General features: G+C 42.0%; 1 protein-coding gene across 1 annotated transcript in view; it reads left to right on the plus strand.

Moving 5' to 3' along the window:
- Positions 1–23,822, plus strand: part of USH2A (usherin) — an 824,795-nt gene that overhangs the window by 766,028 nt on the left and 34,945 nt on the right. The window contains exons 76-83 of the mRNA XM_069726496.1: positions 4,701–4,743; positions 7,403–7,595; positions 8,511–8,735; positions 10,389–11,902; positions 13,219–13,528; positions 18,847–19,056; positions 19,845–20,083; positions 22,408–22,625. Of these exons, the coding sequence (XP_069582597.1) occupies positions 4,701–4,743; positions 7,403–7,595; positions 8,511–8,735; positions 10,389–11,902; positions 13,219–13,528; positions 18,847–19,056; positions 19,845–20,083; positions 22,408–22,625 (2,952 nt within the window). The remainder of the gene's footprint in view (positions 1–4,700; positions 4,744–7,402; positions 7,596–8,510; positions 8,736–10,388; positions 11,903–13,218; positions 13,529–18,846; positions 19,057–19,844; positions 20,084–22,407; positions 22,626–23,822) is intronic.

The following is a 23,822-nucleotide window of genomic DNA, read 5'->3' on the forward strand; positions in this document are numbered from 1 at the left end:
TGTATGTACACAGTGACTGCACCAGCAGGATAGTGAGTGCAGCTCTGGAGTATAATACAGGATGTAACTCAGGATTAGTAATGTAATGTATGTACACAGTGACTGCACCAGCAGAATAGTGAGTGCAGCTCTGGGGTATAATACAGGATGTAACTCAGGATCAGTAATGTAATGTATGTACACAGTGACTGCACCAGCAGAATATTGAGTGCAGCTCTGGGGTATAACACAGGATGTAACTCAGGATCAGTAATGTAATGTATGTACACAGTGACTGCACCAGCAGAATAGTGAGTGCAGCTCTGGAGTATAATACAGGATGTAACTCAGGATCAGTAATGTAATGTATGTACACAGTGACTGCACCAGCAGAATAGTGAGTGCAGCTCTGGGGTATAACACAGGATGTAACTCAGGATCAGTAATGTAATGTATGTACACAGTGACTGCACCAGCAGGATAGTGAGTGCAGCTCTGGAGTATAATACAGGATGTAACTCCGGATCAGTAATGTAATGTATGTACACAGTGACTGCACCAGCAGAATAGTGAGTGCAGCTCTGGAGTATAATACAGGATGTAACTCAGGATCAGTAATGTAATGTATGTACACAGTGACTGCACCAGCAGAATAGTGAGTGCAGCTCTGGAGTATAACACAGGATGTAACTCAGGATCAGTAATGTAATGTATGTACACAGTGACTGCACCAGCAGAATAGTGAGTGCAGCTCTGGAGTATAACACAGGATGTAACTCAGGATCAGTAATGTAATGTATGTACACAGTGACTGCACCAGCAGGATAGTGAGTGCAGCTCTGGAGTATAATACAGGATGTAACTCAGGATTAGTAATGTAATGTATGTACACAGTGACTGCACCAGCAGAATAGTGAGTGCAGCTCTGGAGTATAACACAGGATGTAACTCAGGATCAGTAATGTAATGTATGTACACAGTGACTGCACCAGCAGAATAGTGAGTGCAGCTCTGGGGTATAACACAGGATGTAACTCAGGATCAGTAATGTAATGTATGTACACAGTGACTGCACCAGCAGAATAGTGAGTGCAGCTCTGGGGTATAACACAGGATGTAACTCAGGATCAGTAATGTAATGTATGTACACAGTGACTGCACCAGCAGAATAGTGAGTGCAGCTCTGGGGTATAACACAGGATGTAACTCAGGATCAGTAATGTAATGTATGTACACAGTGACTGCACCAGCAGAATAGTGAGTACAGCTCTGGAGTATAACACAGGATGTAACTCAGGATCAGTAATGTATGTACACAGTGACTGTACCAGCAGAATAGTGAGTGCAGCTCTGGGGTATAACACAGGATGTAACTCAGGATCAGTAATGTAATGTATGTACACAGTGACTGCACCAGCAGAATAGTGAGTGCAGCTCTGGAGTATAATTCAGCATGTAACTTGGGATCAGTAATGTAATGTATGTACACAGTGACTGCACCAGCAGAATAGTGAGTGCAGCTCTGAGGTATAACACAGGATGTAACTCAGGATCAGTAATGTAATGTATGTACACAGTGACTGCACCAGCAGGATAGTGAGTGCAGCTCTGGAGTATAATACAGGATGTAACTCCGGATCAGTAATGTAATGTATGTACACAGTGACTGCACCAGCAGAATAGTGAGTGCAGCTCTGGAGTATAATACAGGATGTAACTCCGGATCAGTAATGTAATGTATGTACACAGTGACTGCACCAGCAGAATAGTGAGTGCAGCTCTGGGGTATAATGCAGGATGTAACTAAGGATCAGTAATGTAATGTATGTACACAGTGACTGCACCAGCAGAATAGTGAGTGCAGCTCTGGGGTATAATGCAGGATGTAACTCAGGATCAGTAATGTAATGTATGTACACAGTGACTGCACCAGCAGAATAGTGAGTGCAGCTCTGGGGTATAACACAGGATGTAACTCAGGATCAGTAATGTAATGTATGTACACAGTGACTGCACCAGCAGAATAGTGAGTACAGCTCTGGAGTATAACACAGGATGTAACTCAGGATCAGTAATGTAATGTATGTACACAGTGACTGTACCAGCAGAATAGTGAGTGCAGCTCTGGGGTATAACACAGGATGTAACTCCGGATCAGTAATGTAATGTATGTACACAGTGACTGCACCAGCAGAATAGTGAGTGCAGCTCTGGAGTATAATACAGGATGTAACTCCGGATCAGTAATGTAATGTATGTACACAGTGACTGCACCAGCAGAATAGTGAGTGCAGCTCTGGGGTATAATGCAGGATGTAACTAAGGATCAGTAATGTAATGTATGTACACAGTGACTGCACCAGCAGAATAGTGAGTGCAGCTCTGGGGTATAATGCAGGATGTAACTCAGGATCAGTAATGTAATGTATGTACACAGTGACTGCACCAGCAGAATAGTGAGTGCAGCTCTGGGGTATAATACAGGATGTAACTCAGGATCAGTAATGTAATGTATTATACTCCAGAGCTGCACTCACAACTACCACAAAAGACTTCAAGCTGTCATTGATGTTAGAGGGGGCAATACACGGTATTAAGAAATGGGGTATGTGAACTTCTGATCAGGGTCATTTGGATGTTTTGGGTTAGTAGCAACCCCAGCATCTAAGCAGTTAGACAAAGAGAGATGGCTCCCTCTTTAATCTCACCCTCCACCATCTCCCGGTGATTGTCTAACTAGATGTTCGTCAGCGGTATTGCACGATATATACCATCCCTAGTGGCACTAACATAAAAAAAGTGATGAAAAAGTTGCTTCTATCACAAAGTTGTACCATTGAAAACGTCAATTAAAAAAAGTTATGGATCTCAAAAAAATTCACAAAGATATACTTGTTAATGTTTTTATTTCTCAAAAAAAAAATTGCGTAATAAAGTTAACATTCATACTGCATGATAAATGCTGTAAAAATAAGACGATGATTGAACTACTGGGTTTTTTTTTATCGTGGTAAAAAAAAATCCAATAAAATCTGATTTTAAAAATGTACCCCGAAACAGTAATATCTATAGAAACCCCCAAAAAAAATGTTGAAAAAAAAAAAAAACCCATATTGTGTAATTATTTTTTTTCGACTCCCCTCCCCTTAAAAACATCAACTAAAACAGAAAAAAATATTTCATCCATCGACATAAAAATGAAAAAGTTTCTACTCTTGGAAATTGGGGATGGAATATCAAGTTTAAAAATACCATGTCCAGGAGGCCAAAGGAAAGTGCTTCCTTAAGGATTTAATCGCTTTGAGGCCATATTCACACGTTCAGTATTTGGTCAGTATTTTACATCAGTATTTGTAGCCAAGACCAGGAGTGGGTGATAAATCCAGAAGTGGTGACTTGTTTCTATTATACTTTTTCCTCTGATTGTTCCACTCCTGGTTTTCTCTTACAAATACTGAGATAAAATACTGACCAAATACTGAACGTGTGACCGTGGACTAATACTGACCTTATAGTCCTTTCCTTTCCTCCTTTAATCAAAAATGTGTTTTTTTATTTGAAATTTGAGTCTGTACATTGTAAGATCTCATTAGACATTCTAAGAGAATTGTGACCGAGGTGTCAAAAAAAAAAATAATAATTTTTTTAAATGTAGTATTTTTTTCTTTTGCATTTTTTTTTTTAGATTAGAAGCCATAAATGTTTATTAAAAGAATCTATAATGAAATCAGTTTTGTTGTGTTTTAATAGCTGCCTTGAGTGTGTTAGATAAGTGAGCGAGAGTTGTTAATCATTAAGTCCTCAGGTTGCAAAAAAGTATTTGCTAGTATTGCCACCTAGGGGCCTGAGCGCAACTCTCCACCGTGGAATAAAACGGAATTGAACAGGTGCTGCTATTGACAATATGCATATGTTTTTGCTTTATTGGCCACATGCTAACCATGTTTCTTCCGCTAAAAGATACTTCTAAAATATCCCCAGGCAACTGGAGGCTTTCTATATAATCCGTTCGAGGTGATTAGTATTTGCATTGCAGAAGAGGCCTCCCGGTCGCTGCCTCGGTTCCTCTCTAGACCCGGACAGACCCCCTTTCTATATGTTTTCTACATTATTCATCTTCCATGTGTTTGTCCAGTTTCCACCGTAAACAATCCATTCATCATACGGAGCCATTCCCTTTGTTGTGCACAGAATACAGTTTTAATTTTTGATGAAGCAACTAATCATATTACCAGAAAGATTAAGATGTCTGCGAAAAAAAAAAAGTGGAGCGATTCCTAAGTCAGACGGCAGATTTCAATTTTTCGACATATTTGTAGAATCGTAATTGTGTCTATCGTCCCTCACATTGACCTTGTCTTGTAATTGTTGCTCTGTACGAGACTATGATGTATGATCAGAGTTATTGATGCCTATTAATAGAGACCTGCCAGATGCCGACCCTGATAATAAAGGGCCCCTGTACAGGACTGGTGTCTGGGCCCCTCACACCCGCGTAAACAAACGTACATTTACATGCATATTCATATTAGCCACAATACACTAAAATCTGCAAACGCCGCCAGTTCACAAAAATCTGCACATACACAAATTAACCATGCATGTCACAGGGTTACTGCGACAATGTGGAGCCAGAAGACAGCAGCGTCTGATTGCTTCTACTCCGGCGCTGAGAAGACGCACTTCTCCTTCATTTTAAATGTGTTTATTCCTTCTGGCAGAACAGGGGATAATCGGCCATGGTGGAAATCCTTGTGCTCACAGGTGAGCTCGGTTAGCCACTCCTTTCCCCTTTATAATCTGGGCTCTGTTACAAATCCTTGTCAGAGCTAGCATTTGCTGCATGGCTAATAGAGGGAGAGGAGTTCATATGAGAAGGAGAGTTGGAGGAGTTATCTGTGACTGTTGTTTGGTTTGTATGCGTGGTAATTGCCTTACCATCTCTATTTTGGTTTATTTCCTTACCTCCACACCCCGGTGCATTCCTCTGTAATATGTGAGTGAATATTTTGTATGCCTGGAGTTTTCTGTTAACCCTTGTTTGTGTTGCCTTGTTTGTCAGGTTGGTGTACTATGGTGCACAGTAGTGCCCCTCTTCCCTGGGTGGGGGAAGAGAACAGATGTAGGGCTAACTCAGGAGAAAAGGCAAGGAGGCCCCGACATCTTCACCTTCAGAAGTATCGCGGGGAGTAAGGAGAGCTAGCGTGCCCCCTTGTGTAAAGGACAGGGAAGGAGCCCCTGGTCCCGGGTCACCCGACAGCTGTGCATTGACATTGCATATGCATAGTACACATGTAAGGGGGTCATAAAAATGGTCTTGTGCCCCAAACACGTTACTGTTAAATGTATGTATATGGCTGCTATTTGTACATTATTGATAGGGAAAGTGCACTATCTCAGTTGTGACACTAGATGGGGGAACATTAGGATATATTTATTTAGGAGGAGCCAACCATGGATAAGATAGAGTTTTCCCTTTTACAGGGAGAAGGGCTACAGAGCCCGAACATGGTGGATGACTCAGCAATGTTGGGAAGTGGGAAGCTCAGCCATCCATGGCCAATGGGCCAGAAGCCTAGCAGCTTAGGAGCACAGGTCGCTCTAAAATGTGTCAGGCTACTACTTGGGCAAATGCCCTCATGTCTGGTGCAAAACGAGCAAGGGAACTACTTAATGTAGTGAAGCTGAACAGGGAGTACACTGCAGTACCAGTTGAAACAGTACAACCTAGGTATCAACTGATGAACATAGGGAAGAGCACAGGGAAAGCGAAGTATGAGAACTGTGCAGAACTCTGTGTTGATGCTGTAACTGATGTGGATGTGCTGCGATGGGAAACAAGTAAAGTTCTACCTTTTAAAGTTGGAATTGGACTCTGTCTCTTTTTGTGAAGAAGTGTGTTAGGAGTCGAGTTTCCTCTGCTGCACAGGGGGAATCTCAATCCGTGTCTGCTGCGGTCTCCCATTCTGCATCGGCCACAGTGGAGCCTGCTCAGTGGAGACGTCGGCCCCAGCGTCTCACTGAGACTGATACTGTGCAAAGGGTTATTGCTGCCTCTCCAGGCTCTGCTATTGTACCCTGCACTGATCTGCGGCGAGCAGGCTTTTCTGGGACTAAGTCCTGCTTTGCACTCACTGAGCATGCCCAGGGTAAGATCTCTCAGTGGAGATCAAGGGTCACATGCTCAGGTACTGCAGTCAAAACTATTGGTCCTTCTAGGAAGGTCCTGTAGGTGCGCAGGCTCTGTAGCAGCCTCTCATTGGTCCTTCTAGGAAGGACCTGTACGTGCTGCAACTATTTAAGGCTCGCATGGCCGCACGGCCATGCGCTAGTATCTTCTTAAGTTATGTTCTTTGCGCCAGTGTGGTCATGTGTTTGTATGTGTTCAGGGACCCGGCTGAAATAAGCCCCTAGAATGCTGGCACCTCCGGCGAGGAGATTGTGTTTATGTGTATTCAGGGACCTGGCTGAAATAAGCCCCTAGAATGCTGGCACCTCCGGCGAGGAGTTTTGTGTGCATGTATGACCACTGACTGCTCTCATTTGGGTAGTTAGCCTGTGCCTCTGTGAAAGTCCAACAGGGCACAGAGCCTTGCTTTCTCGGCTGCTCTGTGAAGCTAACAGAGCTGGTTCATACCACCATATAGTGCCGCCATTTACTTTGCAGCAGGTTCTTTCCTGCACGGTGGATCCCGGGTTGCTAACGCACCAATCCCATCTAATAAATATATTCGGTGCGTTCCGCCAACCCTAACAGAGTGTCTCTGCGTCTAAGGGTGGCCTCTGAGAACCAGGCAAGTGAGACAGTGCAATTCTATTTATGTGATGCGAGTGGCCAGGGCATGCTAAATCAGACACCGTGGCGGGCCATGACTACAGCCCTGGCTGCTGCTCACACACACGAGCATGAATAAGATACGTGTATGCACATAACACATGCATGTGCGCAGTGACATTACACTTGTTCATAATTGTAACAACCATATCTTATTATTTTTTATCATTTTTTTGTGATACAAGCTGTTGTCTTTTAAGTGCCATTGAAGAGAAGTGACTGACAAGACAGAGTTGCTTTCCGGAGAAGAGTCCTTGGATAGGACTCCGAGTCATGAACCCCAGAGCTTGTAATGCAGAAGGTAATGGACCTAAGCAGGACTGGGTACCACGCACTAGTGGGGGTCCCGAATGCAAGGGTTCCAGGGCGCCAGTAGTAGAAGAAACAGGACACGGAACCGAAGAGCAAGGAAGGAGACTTGCTGATTAGTACTTCTGCGTTAAAACTGGGTTGTGATGGAACAGTGTACCTCATTTGCCCTGGAGTAAACTACAGAGGAAGTATTCTGTGTGTAAAATGCTTTGTACTGTGAAAGAAACACCCATAAGACTTTGTACCCATTATCCCTTGTATATAACCTTTACCAAGTTACCGTTCAGTAAAGAGTTTGCATTGGAACAGAAGTCTGTCTTTGAACTACAAAACACATGATCCTGGCCAGCTCACACCATCGGCTACATGCACGGGCATAAGGCCCCCACAGCACAAGTCCACACACCCAACCAGGAGACGAGTGCCTCGTCCGAGCTGCGCCATGCTACTCCCGCCATTCTTGAAAACGGTACAGCACTAGTTCTGAATCCTGGATTTATTTTATAAGGGAATAAAAGGACCAAAAACTTAAAATATATGTAGCTACTGTATGTTATGTCCGAGGAGAACACCTCTTGATGGCAAAAGCTTAGGATCTAAGATGCAAATTAAATAAGATCAACCTTATTTATCACTTTAAATGGATGAGATCTGCTGGAAAAGGAAAAAATCCGTATTGATATATTTTTTAAGGTATCTACATTACATAGTGGTCAGATCTCCCCTTTTCTGATACTTCCTAAATAGTCATGGAGTAAAGATCAGCTTATTTTCAACGTGGTGCTCAAGTTCTGTTTATTTCCCTGGTCAAGAAAAAGTGACTTTTAGGTTCCTCTTTTAATGGTCATTTTCTCTTTGCTTGAATTGTGCAGAAATCTTACTTTTTGTAATCTCATTGTGAAATAACAATTTTCCAACATATTTCTTTTGTTAAAAAAAATGTGAAAGGGGACCTGTGGCCATGAAAATGCCGTCCAATCTTGAGGCACCATGTTATGGAGCAGGGGGAGCAAAGCAGATTGATATATAATTTTGTAAGAAAATAGTCAGTATAACCTGTGTTTCAATCATTTAATCCTCTGCTCTTTCTGGGATCTCTGGTCCAGTGGGCGGTCCTATTAGTGATTGACTGCTTTATTTGCGTATGTGTACATGTAGGGCTATCTATCAATCACAGATAGGACCTCCCACTGGACCAAAAACCCCAGAAAGAGCAGGCGTTTAAATAATGAAAACACAAGTTATACTGAATCTTTATTCAGTCTACTCAGAACTTCCTGCTCTATTCCAAGGTGTCTGCAGATTGGATGGCATTTTCATGGTCACAGGTTCAATTTCCGATCATTTCAGCATTTTCTAGCTATGTGTCTTGTTTGCTTTTAAGAGGACTACCTTGGAGACCAAAGTGTTTGGATTACACCCTTTTACAACATACCACATGCGTATCGAGGCCTCTAATAGCGTTGGGACGGTGTACAGTAAATGGATTTCCGTAAAGACTTGGGAGGCTGCACCAAATGCCCTTAATTTCACCGTGGACAAGACAGAAAATGGCAGAGCGTTACTCCTCAAGTGGACTCAGCCAGCGAGAACCAATGGAGTATTGATGGTAGGTTTTTGGTGGGATCCAACAACGATCTGATATGCATAGGGACTTTGGTCATCCTCTTTCTGGATGAGCGTAGATGTGGTCAATTAGTATTTTGGCCGAGTAAGTTATTTCCCCCTTTGGCTGCTTTCACTCTGCGTTTTTCCGTGCCTTTCTTTTTTTTCATGGTGTGTATAAATCAAACATTTCCACATTGTTCCATCTACACTATTAAAGTAAATAAAAAAAGAGAAAAAACGACAGATAGTCCAACATATAATAAGTAATAAACTTTACTGAAAAATCATATCAGTATGGTAAAAAGTGGGGAATACCAGAGGAAAAAGAGGGCACAACACAAGGGACAAAATGTGCACAAATAATTAAGATAATAAATATATATATCAACTAATTAGTAAATATATAATTTTCTCAATTACTTTTATCTGGCTGCTCTTATGCTATAACCATTTCAGTGACTTTTTACTAATTAGTTGATATATATTTATTATCTTAATTGTTTGTGCACTTTTTGTCCCTTGTGTTGTGCTCTCTTTTTCCTCTGGTATTCCCCACATTTTATCATACTGATATGATTTTTCAATAAAGTTTATTACTTAATAGATATTGGACTATTTGTTGTTTTTTTCTCTCTTTTCTTGCATGGCATGTTCACCAATTATGTCCTATGATTATGTCCATTTGAGCACATATCAATTCACCACCTCTAGATTCATAGTGGTCTCCACCTACCTATGACTCTCGGTTATTTATTTTATTTTGTTTGATGTGCTCTACAGCTATGAGGTTTTTTCTTTACTATTAAAGGAAAAAAAAAGTGGCCTCCAGCTTCAATTGGTCCTGTATATACTTTTTTTTTTATTAAGGAAAAATAACATATACATCGTGGTATCACTCTTGGTAACTAGAGATCTTCTGGTTCATGGATGCCACCGTATACCTAGTCAATGCCAATGGAAAAAGTCTATATATATATATATCGCCAACAGACGCAGGCAACAGTTGGCTACAATATGTTTAAAAAAAGCAAAAAAAGAGCACTCACCATCCAAATGAATTCTTAGTCTTTATTGTGGCATTAAAATAACAGCGGGATCCCACAGGGAGAACAATAGTGTCAGGAGACGACGGCCGTTTCGCGCTGCCGCGCTTCTACGGGTCTGATCTACAATATGTTTGCCAGCTCCTCCTAGGAACTAACATGCATGTAAATGGCAGCTGACATTTACAGTCTAGATATTAACAAAGACTATGGCCAACCTAAAGACGGCCATACCCATTAGGCTAAGGAGAGCTGGACACATCAATTTTGGTAGAACCAGATGTTCGGGGAAAAAAGTATTAAAGACATGCTCAATGTTACTATACGCAATCCTTGGTTCTAACAGGAAAAAAGCCATCAAAGGTGTCGGGTGGTCACATTTAGTCTACAAATGGGATGTTTAGTAATGGCTGCCTCTTAGACAAGCAAATAAACAGAGGGCACAATATACTCTGCACAGATGGGATAACTTAACCATGCCTAAGTTACAGATTGCTCTGTTGAAACCATAATTTAAGTTTCTGCTTCATGGTTATGTTAAATCATCCACTGTACTCAAGAATCAAGATTGATCACTAATTTTTTTCTATACTTTTTTTCCCTGTTTTTAGACATATAACATATATAGCGATGGCAATCTCGAATACAGCGGCCTATCCCAAGAATTCTTACTCCGTCGCCTTGAACCATTCACGGTTTATACTTTGATGCTTGAAGCTTGTACTGCCGTCGGATGCACCCAGACTTTCCCTCATCGTGTCCAGACAGAAGAAGCCTCTCCAGTATCTCAGCCCCCAGCTCAGATTAAAACTCTTAATGCTACACACATTCAGCTCACCTGGTCTCCTCCAGTTCTCCCAAATGGAAAAATACTACAATATGACATCATAAGAAGGTTTACAGTGGATCAGTCTTTGGGGAACCGAAAGAACATAGCTGAAAGTGTTGTCTTTAGGCAACTAAACACGGAGATTGTGTCGTTTACCTATACTGATGGAGGACTGAAACCGTGGACGGACTATGAGTATAAGGTTCGGGCATGGAACTCTGTTGGTTACGTGGATAGTGCATGGACAGTCGGACAAACCAGTCAAGCACCACCGACTTTTATCCTTCCTCCTAAGTTATTCTATGATACTGAAAACACCAACCACATCTTTATTCAATGGACCAAGCCAGAAGAAGACAATGGGAAGATATTGTATTACAAGTTGCGCAAAAATAATACAACATTACCCTTTAATTTAGACTATACAACATTAAATTATACAGATGAAGATTTGCTACCTTTTTCTGAGTACATGTACTCTATAATAGCCTGCACATTAGGAGGCTGCACTATTAGTGATCCCGCACTCATAAGAACCTTAGAAGGTCCACCAGGTGCAATAAATGCACCCATAACTACAGCTGTTAGTGCAACAGAAGTCAATGTGTCTTGGTCTACACCATCAATACCGAATGGGGAAATCACTAAATATATTGTTAGACTTGAAAATGAGACCTACTTTGCCGGAAGAAGATTATCCATAATCATATCCAATCTCCAGCCCTTCACGACTTATAATGTTAGTCTGGTTGCTTGCACCAATGGCGGCTGCACAAGTAGCTCAGGCACGATAATCAGAACAAAAGAGGCCAGACCATCACACATGAAGAAAACAACTTTTGTCGTCACAAGTGCACAGTCCATTAAAATTTCATGGCAAAGTCCCGATAGACCTAATGGCGAAATCATAAACTATGAGCTACGAAGAGATGGCCTGCTGATTTATACCGGTTTGGATAGTCACTATCATGACTTTGGGTTGGAACCAGGAACAGAATACTCTTACACCGTGGAAGCCAGCAATGGCCAGGGGAGTTGTGTAAGCTCACCGGCAAATATTAAGACTCAGTCGTCCTCACCTTCTGGTATGGAGCCACCTCGACTTCATGCAAAAAGTGCCCATGAGATAATGATTACTTGGAGAGCTCCTCTGAAGGCCAATGGACCCATAGTCAATTATACTCTCTATGTTCATCACCCAGCTGAAATGAAGGATATACAGTATACATTGAACAGCTCTTATACCTTTCAGAATGACCTATCATATCTAATCAAGGACCTGAAACCATACACACAGTAAGTTCAATCATGTTGTTGATGGATCTTATGATCATCTTGATATTGTCCATACATGTTAAAAAGGAGTACGCAATAGATTGTTGGGGGTCTGACTTCTGAGGTCCCCACTAATATGAAGTCCAGTTTCTGCTGTTTGAATACAGCATCAGTCACACATACGCTCCTTCATCCCATTCAAAGTCTATGAGACTGAGGAAGGCAGGCAACTGTATCACTCAGCTATCTTCGGTAGTCCCATGTGCATACGTACGACTTCGCTCATAGTAGAAATATGGAGCCATGTCCTGGAGCAACTGTTGCACATGTGCTCTACCATTATATTCTAAGTCCATGGGACTGATGAAATCAGCTCAATATAGCACTCAACTATCTTCATTTGTCCCATGTGTGCATGAGCGATTCAAGCTCCATTCATGTTAGGGACATGGACCCCTGTTCTGGAGCAAAAGTCTTGCATGCGCTCTACCATTCCATTCAAAGTCTATGAGACTGATGAAGTCAGGCAGCTTTAGCACTCAACTATCTTTATTAGTCCATGTAAAGGATATGGGACACCTGTTCTGAAGCAATAGTCGCGTAGGTACTGATGAAGTCAGGTCACTACAGCACTCAGCTCTCTACATCAGTCCCATGTGTGCATGAACGACTCCAGCTCCATTCATATTAGGGACATGGATTCCTGCTCTGGAGCAAGAGTTGCACATGTGCTCTACTATTCTCCTCAAGGTCTATGTAACTGACAAAGACAGTTGACCACAGCTCTCAACTATCTTCAGTAGTGCCATGTGAGCATGTTTGACTGCAGCTCTATTCATACGCGAGACATGGGACCCCAATTCTGGTGATTAGTGGGAGCCTCAGGGATTGGACCCCATTGATCTAGTAGTTCTCACCTAAAAAGTGTGTAGGTAATAATTTGTTATTCACAGAATACACCTTTAAGGATAGGCAGAAGTCTATAAAATCATTGTCAAAGTGAGATATTTACCCTATTGGGATAGCACGAGCTTGCGATGTCTTCCAGGCTCTTGTACCAGGGGAGGTCCATAGGTGACTCTGCTACTTGACACCAGTGTTATAAATTGAACATGGTAGGTGGGGAACACACGTATAGTTAATGTAATGGGACCTGCGAACTAGGTGTTAAATGTCTATAAACCCCGACTATGGTCACCCGACAATAAGTAACCTAAATACATTAAAAATACGGAGTACGTCATCCATTTGGTAAAATGTAGACCTACTGTAATTTTCCCCTATAGGCTTCCTTTTGTTTTTTTAATGATCCATTCTCAGAAACTTTTTGTTTCTAGGTACGAAGCAAGGGTAGAAGCTTGTACTCTGCTTGGATGCGCTGTAAGTGAATGGATAACTGATCGTACTATGGAGGCTCTCCCAGAATCACAACCTGCTCCCCTAATCAATGTCCAGAAGAACACCCAGGCACCATTACTCTCTTGGAATGGTCCACAGCAACCAAATGGGAAAATCATAAGATATGATGTATATCGCCGGAGACTAAATGACCCCCAAGAAAGGTTGACCATAGAGTTGGTCTTCAATGGGTTCTCATTGTCATTTCAGGATGTAGATTTGCAGCCATATACAGAGTATGAGTATCAGGTATGGTGTCCATTGGGAGACTTGGTGGAGGAAACTTTTGGTGATACCTTTGTTTTTCTTAAGTAAACCTGAACTAAATTGGTGAATGACAACCAGCAGAAGACAATTTCTACCACTCTCTACTCACATGAAACATATAGAGCATTTGACTGGAGATGATTATGGCACACCCTCAAAATACATTAATGACTTCCCATATGCAAGTTACAGACATGATGCTTGTATTATCTAACATGTTGTCCACACATCAAAGTTCAGACACCGGCTCATCAGGTGGGCTGAGTTTTGACAGCGGTATAGGCAGGTGGATGTGCCATAGGTGACCTTACCGTAACGTTATGGTAAAGCCTATGGGAAATATCCTTTTTCCTTCTTGGTGTTCTATCCCATTCAGTTGCCATTCCCAAAAGTGAGACTCGCACATATCGGCCATTTATAGAATTTCTTACAGCTATTGAAAGTAACCCTATAGTTTTACATAGGTTTAACCATTTCCGATCCTCATAGGCTTCTATTTTGGATGGATCTACAGTCTGAAATTGGATTTTTACCTTTTAGACATCTTTGACATATATTGTGCATGATGAAAATAAGCTTCAGCTTTGCCCCATATTGGATCTCATAGAATTTGTTTTGGTTGTGCCCACCAATAGGATCCTCTTGTCTTCCAATGAGGAATCCAACTGGGCAAACTTTTTATCCATCCCTCAAAATGGTTGCTTCACCAGACAGAGTAGGAGTTCGTGGTGGTTCCTAAGGTAAGTCTTCCACCTATCAGACATTTATGCTGTATCTTCTAGATGATGGAAATATCCTTCTACGCTTTACATAGGTTTGCCCAATTTTGGACCCCATTGGCACTGTTTTGGTTAGGTTCATCCTAGTATCTGCTGTTCTTCTTGAGCGCCATTCCAACTAATCTTCCTTTCCATTAATTTCTTGCCTTGTCATGGTAGTCACCGGCTGCCTCACTGGTTGGTGCAGAGGTTAATATGGTGGGGCTTCCACTTATAAGACATTTATCATTTATTTAATATCTTCTAGATGATGGAAAAAACACCATGGCCAATGTTTTGGCTAGATCCATCACAGTATCTTCTGTTCTTCTTGTGTAGCATTCCAACTAGGCTTCCTTTCCATTAATTTCTTGCCTTGTTAGTTTAGCCACCGGCTGCCACACTAGTCGGTACAGAGGTCAAAATAGTCTCAGAGGTGGGACTTGCACCTATCAGACATTTATGGCAAATAATATGGATAATGCCCAATGTGAGACCTCATAAACTCTATTTTGGATGATCTCATCATAGAATCTTCTGGTCTCCTCCTCGGTCAATCAGATCCTGAACATGTACCTCTAATCTAAAATTTGACCCCACACAGTGTAATAAATAAATTATGCAGCAAATTTCTATTCATGTTATTGGATGTTTCTTCGCTCTTTTCACAAATATGGAACATTCTCCTATTTCTCCATAAAGCTGAGCATTTTGCAGACAGACATTCGCGAATTGGCCAATTACTAACTGCTAGCGTGAAATATAAAACAGGTCTGTTGAGTAGACACCGGGGAGAGTGCTATGGGGCAGCTATTTATTCACTGTGGATGAATTGATATGATTTTCTTGATTGTGTATTTTTATTTATGAGGCATAATTTATGAGCGGTGAAAAGCAAACTAAGATGAGTGATGAGTGGAAGGAGCAGGCGAGATAAATCACCGGCAGCCGAGGAACTGATGATTTTGATCGAATCTATTGAATCAGCTGTTGCCCTTAGCTATTAAAGATATTGGAAAGACCTTTTAATATCTCCTTATCGCTCTCGTGGGAAAACCATAACTATTTCATTACACACCCATAGAAAGCAGATTATTAAATGACTTGCCTTTAGTCTTCTGTTTTCTCTTACTTAAAAGGGTCTTGTAAGGTTTTTGCGCAGTTTTACAATAATGGGAATGTACAATAATTGGAGATATAATTAATTTCCATTTTTCCAACATTTTAAAGTGAAACACCACGTTAGATGAGTAAATATATATCCAGCGAATATAGTCGGTACATGTGGGGATTCCCTAGCAACCAGGCAACCCCCACATGTACTTATGCTGGCTAACAGATGTAAATCATTCAGCTGCGACAAGAAAAACTAAATCTCCGAGCACTAAAAAATACTCAGAGGACCCCCAAGCATGCTCGAGAAATCTCGGGTAACGAGTATATTTGCTCATCACTAGTGTTTAGTCCTAGCTGTATACATCTATATGCAGTGAGATACCCCTATGGGCGTTCAGTACTAGCTGTATACATCTATATGTAGAGAGCTCCCCCTAGTGGCGTCTAACATTAGTTACATACATCTATATGCAGTGATCTCTCCGTAGTGGAGTTAAATCCTAGCTGTATACATCTATATGCAGTGAGCTCCCCCTAGTGGAGTTAAATCCTAGCTCCATACTTCTATATGCAGTGATTTCCCCCTTCTGGGGTTAAATCCTAGCTGTATACATCTATATGCAGTGATTTCCCCCTTCTGAGGTTGAATCCTAGCTGTATACGTCTATATGCAGTGATTTCCCCCTTCTGGGGTTAAATCCTAGCTCCATACATCTATATGCAGTGATTTCCCCCTTCTGGGGTTAAATCCTAGCTGTATACATCTATATGCAGTGATTTCCCCCTTCTGGGGTTAAATCCTAGCTGTATACATCTATATGCAGTGATTTCCCCCTTCTGGGGTTAAATCCTAGCTGTATACATCTATATGCAGTGATTTCCCCCTTCTGGGGTTAAATCCTAGCTGTATACATCTATATGCAGTGATTTCCCCCTTCTGGGGTTAAATCCTAGCCGTATACATCTATATGCAGTGATTTCCCCCTTCTGGGGTTAAATCCTAGCTGTATACATCTATATGCAGTGATTTCCCCCTTCCGGGGTTAAATCCTAGCTGTATATATCTATATGCAGTGATTTCCCCCTTCCGGGGTTAAATCCTAGCTGTATACATCTATATGCAGTGATTTCCCCCTTCTGGGGTTAAATAGTAGCTGTATACATCTATATGCAGTGAGCTCCCCCTAGTGGTGTTTAATCTCATCTGTATACATTTACACTCAATGAGCTCCCCCTGGTGGTGATTGCATGTAGTCTAAAGTAACATATATTGGTTTTCAAGTCAGAAAACAAAACTCCTTATACAAATATATTCTGAAATAAAGAGCTTTAGACCTAAAGACAGACTTTAATAAAAGTGTAGTACCTTTAGCAGAGCTTGTGTTGGGGGTGGCACTGAATGTAACTGCTCGGCGCTATGATCTGGCTGCATGCCTCTGCAGAATAATGATAACTGATGTAGCAGTGCTGGACACCATTATTGCTCCACGTGTTGCTCCTTTACGTTGCACTTGTAGCAACTATCACATAAAGGTTGAAACAAAGTAACACAAAAATTCGGAATGAAAACGAAAACCCAATCCCGCGGCTGAAAAATCTACAGAAACACTTAAAGCTTAGTAAGGAATATGGCTCCGAAAATCGCTTAGACAGTCGTTTTGTATTGCCATTTAGATCAATCTTCCTGATTGATCACTGTGTAATTGGCCATTATTGAGCCTAATTTAACCCTATAAACCTTCCCATCCATATCCTCCGTCTATGGCTGGTGACATCCCCACAAAGAACTTACTGATGCAAATCCCGACCCCATCTGACCTTTGGCGATATTCGTGTTTAATTATACAAATGATTTGTGATAAATAAGATTACACCTTCTCCCATATGTTTATTCACTCCTTGATGAAAACAAAATTTGATTTTCTATGCAGATTTAGTGGAAATATGCTTAATAAGTGCTGAGTTTTATTTAGTCCTCGAATCGCGCGGTTTCTATTGGTGAGTAAATGCCGACAATTCTCAATACTGAATATCTAATAAACCATGTCTGGGGTCTCCAGGTTATCTACAACTGGTAGTTACGGTATAATAATGGTTGTTTCTATAGTGTACCGGTATAGCGGAGGTGAGTTTGTCATGTGCCATATAGATTTCCATAGGACTTAGTGCGCAATGTGCCGTAAGCAACAAAAAAAAAACTCCCCTTATACAAATCCAAAGTAACCATAAGGCTGTGTTCACACTATGGCAGCCAGAAGAGCATCCGTTTAGGCATTTTTGGGGTGGTCTTTGCAATTATGATGTTTTTCTAATGTATAACAAAGTACAGCAGACTGAATATTTTCATAGACTGCACTCCCCCAAAAAAATTTAATGCGAGAGGTCATCCTTTACCCATAATGTCGCCTACATCAGAGCCTTCCATCAGAGACTTATATTGGCAATTATACTCCATTTATACCTCTAACAAAAGGCTCAAGTTCTGTGTGTGCACAGACTGAAAACAATCAGCCAGGCTCAACTTCTGGCTGACAACTGCAGATTGTGCTGAGCAATGTGAGATTTCAGCAGGGAGGAGGGACACTGAGGATCAATTGTTCACACTAGATAGGAGGAGATTCAGCAGCAGCAGGAAGGCGGTCACTGGGAAGCTGATAATCAGGCAAGGTAGCTGGAGATTCAGCAGCATGAAGGAGGAACACTATAGAACTGGCAATCAAGCTAGATGGGACCAGATTGAACAGCAGCATTAGGAGGACGCTGGAGAGCTGTCAATCAGGCTAAGTGGTTGGAGATTCTGCAGCATGGAGGTGTCGGGGTCGTCACGACAATACCCTTCATTCACCAGTCATCCCAAATTAGACTATGAGCATTGGTACTGGGTAAGAATGAGTCAGACAAAGAGCTGGTTCAATCTCAGTGCATGCTCGTGCTTCTACAAGTATTAGCAACGGTCACAGCAACTGAACTTTATTTCCTGATACACAGCATTATGTAGAGTATTAGGGGAAGGCATGCAATAGGCGGGGTTAGGCGGGGTTTAAGCAATATATGTCTAGTATCCGGTCTTTCTGGTTAGTCCTGACGTCATCTGGTGGATTCTCCTCTCTCCACGTATCTCAGGTTTCGACTTCAGCAGAAACGATACTTAGCTTCTCAGAAACTAGGGCATAGGTGAATACTGGCAGCCATTTTAAATACAGTTACATTTGCATCAGCAAGCAAAGGGTAAAACTTATTGTTTCACAGCATAAGAATATAAAAGTACAAAAAGTGTATAAAGATATATCTTTTCACCCTGATAGAGGAAGAACATTAAGGAACTACCAAACAAACTAGGTGGCACTAGATTAAGCAGCATGATTTTCAGAGTGAGATATATGTGCTACCATCATATAATTCCATATGTGTCTTTCATTGTTATAGGTGTGGGCTGTGAATTCTGCAGGAAGAACGTCCAGCTCCTGGTCTCGTTGTAGAACTGGGCCCATTGCACCTGAAGGCTTACCAGCACCCGGTTTTCACAAAGTGTCTTCCACAGTAGCAGTTACAGATATATTTCCTCCGATTAAGCCAAACGGTGTAGTTATCCTTTACAAACTGTTCTACCAGAATCCCAAGGGAGAAGACACTGTGGTGAGCACAGATTATCCGCGAGATATCCTTTATTGTTCAGTCAGTCACCCACATCTGGGTTTTACGGTTCATGTACAGATTCTGATTTTCTGACCACTTGAAGGTCTTCTGCCCCAAACTCAACAGCCTCATTCACGACATTCCTATGAGGCTGTTGAGTTCGGGTGAGGAGACTTGCGGTCAGTCTGACCATGAGACTTGGACATATGACGCCAGCCTAAATTACATTGAAAATCTGTCTCCTGGGGGAGGTCTTTTAAAAGAACATGGTGGAGTTGACATTGATGACATATGACCATGATGTCCAGATGGGAAGTTGACCTCACCGATTGATTCAGCAGCGTTAGGGAGTGGCTATCCTCACATTTTAGCCCTGCTCTCCCAGTAATCTGCTAATTTATAGGCCATGGCTAACCAAAAAAGCATGGCTGACCATTGACTACATAAGCTAATTATTTGGTCTTCTTAGAAGGTCAAACTGAGTCTAAGGTGCATGGCGATTTCCTAGCACTGCTGCTATTTTTGTCTAGTGATCGACTGATATCACAAAGCGTCACTGATCGGAAACTTATCCCATAAGCCAGTGGAATGCTATCAATGCCATATTAGCCTCCTTATGCAACTTGTGGCCATGTGGCATAATATCGCTATGTCCAGCTGCCAGATCACAAATAATGATAGTAAATAGGGGTCATGGAGAAATTCAGCAGTGATGGATTTTACACCATCTCGTGTCCTGCATCCAAAAGAAACCACATAGTCTTGGCCTCTTGTTGCTATTTCCATAGATATCTGAAGGAACATCCACCCAGCAGACCATTCATGGCTTGAAGCCCTTCACCAACTACTCCATCGGGGTTGAAGCTTGCACATGTCTGACGTGTTGCAGTAAAGGTCCGGTAGCCCGGCTGACTACTCTCTCGGCTTCACCTTCCCACCAGCGACCTCCACTCATTTCACACAAAACTTCAAGGGCAGTGTCACTGCGGTGGAGTGCGCCGGGGTCACCTAATGGCATTATTCAAAGGTAAGTGCCTAATTTCTGTGACATTTAGAAATATCTTATAATTAATTAACTAAATGTCATATTTCAGTCAAAGGCGTGATATATTAAGCGGCCGGCAGGGTGGTTTTAATCATATCATGCTGTTCTTCTTTGGGATGCGTGAAGGAATCTATACATTTTTAAGACAGGGTGAACCGGGAACATTTTTCATAATCTTGAAGGAGGGAGATGGAAAAAAAAAGTTGCATCTTCACGATTGAATAACCTTGGGATGATACGGGAGAAACTATCTTATGGAATTAAAGGAAGATTTCATCAGAATGAAGACTTGGATGGATGTGTGAAAGGATTATTATAAAACTATTATTGTCCAATCTGTACCTATGGATGGGGAGGAAGTTTTGCCAAAACTTTAAGCTTGAACACAAAAACTTTGTCAACCTCTTTGGACTTCATGCGCATTGGTCTTGTAAAACCAACCACCGTAGCTGTGTATGGGGCCTCTTTGGACACCCAATTTTGTATGGTCTCGTGGGATATTGGAGACATCATGACACATTATAGGTGATTTGCTCATGGCAGCATTACTTCTAGGGGAGACTATTTCTTTAATACAGTGAAGTATCTGGGCTTTTAGCACATGGTAAACGGTGGTAGCTGCCCGTGGTTGTTTGTCCGTGTCCCGGCATCTGCTCATTTCACCCAACATCCGCCTATAAGTCTAGAGGAATTGTACATGGCGGACTCATGTACTGGACCCGTCCATACACAGCAGGTGGCATCTCTTTAAAGGGACACTGTCACCTGAATTTGGAGGGAACAATCTTCAGCCATGGAGGCGGGGTTTTGGGGTTTTTGATTCACCCTTTCCTTACCCGCTGGCTGCATGCTGGCTGCAATATTGGATTGAAGTTCATTCTCTGTCCTCCATAGTACACGCCTGTGCAAGGCAAGATTGCACCTTGTGCAGGCATGTACTACGGAGGACAGAGAATGAACTTCAATCCAATATTGCAGCCAGCATGCAGCCAGCGGGTAAGGAAAGGGTGAATCAAACACCCAAAAACCCCGCCTCCATGGCTGAAGATTGTTCCCTCCAAATTCAGGTGACAGTGTCCCTTTAACAGAGCACGCATCCGCCAGTAACTGCTGCAACTGGAGCTGGCGCTAATGGCAGCAGTTTAACCCCTTAGATGCTGTGTTGACCAGCGACCATGACATCTAAGTGGTTAGAATGACCGGGGACACTCTCTTTATCACTCTCTTCGGACATGATGGGTTGTTGTCTGATCAGCTGTGGGGTCCAATTTTGGATCTTTGTGCCAAAGATTTCTATGTTGTACGCTGCAGATTATATGAATATAGTAACACTGAGTCCTTATGACACCGTAATATGGAACTGTAGGGACTCTATGTAGCCATAAAGGCTCTTGTATACATAATTCTGCCATGTGCACAAGGCCTAACAGTTACATATGGTATATTATAATGGTGCTAATTTAAAGTTCGACCTTAAAACTTGTTTACAAAAATAGCAGCACCCTTGCCCAAAGTCTGTTCGATATTGCAGCTCATCAACAAATGAATGGAGCAGAGCTGTAATTACAGACCAAGCCATGGACTAGAGTAACAATATCTTGGAAGCAAACTTTGCCTATGTAATCCTAGACAACCCCTTTAATACAAGGAATGTGATATTCTTGGACCAAGGTGCTAGGGTATTAAGCACAGTGTCACCAAGAATTGACATTCTCCTGAACGTCAGCTTTCATTATCAAACCAGTAACTACTCTGAGGATCGTAACTCGGTTGTGATCACCGATTGTCCAAACTACCTGGGAGGGGTTACTGGTGAAGAACAAGGGGTTCTTAGATCACTTACTTCACTTCTAGTTTATTTTTTGTCTCAACATTTCCATTCAGGGACAAATGGATGAAAATCCTGTATGGAGGAAACATGATCTCTTAGTTCGGACCTTACTAGAAATGTTCTTAATTGAGTTGGTGTTAATTAAGTCATAAGATCCAATCCATTGATCACACCCGTAATCTGTGGCCGCTGGATGGGAGACCTGAGAACCACCTTCCATTTTACAGCATCCGCGGCTGTTCTCTTGATTAGTCAGCCCGGCGTGACAGCATTAGTGCAATATGATGCATATGTCACATCGCGGGAGGATGGCTAATCAAAAAAAGATCAGTGAATGTCGGGACAAGAGAAGCATTTCACAAGGCTCTCACATACCAGCCACAGATTAATGACGTGGCCAATGGACCGGGTCCTGCGACTCGATTCACTCTAACTCCTAACATTATTTTTTTTATATATATATATTTTTCTGTAGGTATGAAGTCCACATGCAGATGGCCTGTCCTCCATCGGCCCAGACTTTTGGAGAACTTTGCAGTGAAGGAAACTTACAGATGAAGTATTCTGGAAAGGACGAATCTTGCGAAGTTACTGACTTGCAACCGTTCACTACCTACAACCTCAGGGTGACTTCCTACAACTCCGAAGGAAGCGCCAACTCAGATTGGGTCCAATGCACAACCCTAAAAGAAAGTATGTCCTGAGTCTAAAAACGTGAGGAGGCTGATGAGTGATTGATGGGTTATTGTTGTGAATTCTGCTTTTGGGCTCCCTCCGGTGGTTGTAGGTGGTAATGCAGTTGTCTCTGGGCTGCAGTCCTGGACAGGTGTATCTGCTGATTGCAGTTCTGACTGGGGTATTTAGGTTTGCAGGACTCATTAGTCCTTTCCAGTTGTCAATGTTTCTAGGGAAGTGTTGGATCACTGTCTGGCTTCTCCTGCTTAGCTGCCAATTCAGCAAAGATAAGTGTGTGTTTCATTTTCTATGGCACACAAGCTGTGTGCTTGTTTTTTGATTGTATTCCTGCTCTGAGTGTAGGAGTCTCTGGAGTTGCAGATATACGTTCCACGTCTTTAGTTAGATGGAGGAATTTTTGTATTTTCTGCTGTGGATATTTTTGGAAGGGTTTTAATACTGACTGCACAGAACTCTGTCCTATCCTTTCCTATTTTAGCTAGAAGTGGCCTCTTGTGCTAAATCCTGTTTTTCTGCCTGTGTGTGTTTTTCCTCTCCTACTCACAGCCAATATTTGTGGGGGGCTGCCTATCCTTTGGGGTTCTGCTCTGAGGCAAGATAGTATTCCTATTTCCATCTATAGGGGTATTTAGTCCTCCGGCTGTGACGAGGTGTCTAGGTTGTTAGGTACATCCTACGGCAACTTCTAGTTGCGGTGTTAAGATCAGGATTTGCGGTCAGTATAGTTAACACTTACTCCAGTGAACGTTTTCATGCTGCTCCAAGGTCACCGAATCATAACAGGTTATACAGAGCTAGACGTCATGCACTGTATGAATATAGATATGCGATATACATACTTGAACTCCTCTTCCAGTTGTTTTGGCCTCCAATTCATCAGAGTGTCTTTTGGCCTCCGTCAGCTTAGCATACATTGGTTTGGCTTTTTTGGGCTGTGTGAAATAATGCAGCCATTCTGATGTTTCCTGCAAAACAAATGTACCGTATACTGAGCAGTGTATGCTTTTTTAACCTGTGGCCCATTGATAATGTGTGCCACAGTGGTATATGTCAGAGACAATCGCCCAAGGTATACGACAAGGGATGTAATGTATATAACTAATAATGTACAATGTATATAGATCTTAACGCTAAGTTCACATGCTGTAAATTTCAAAGCGAAGATCAACAAATCCTCATATATTACTTGCAGAT

The sequence above is a fragment of the Ranitomeya imitator genome, chromosome 5 (genome assembly GCF_032444005.1).
Source record: "Ranitomeya imitator isolate aRanImi1 chromosome 5, aRanImi1.pri, whole genome shotgun sequence".
Classification (NCBI taxonomy): Eukaryota; Metazoa; Chordata; class Amphibia; order Anura; family Dendrobatidae; genus Ranitomeya; species Ranitomeya imitator.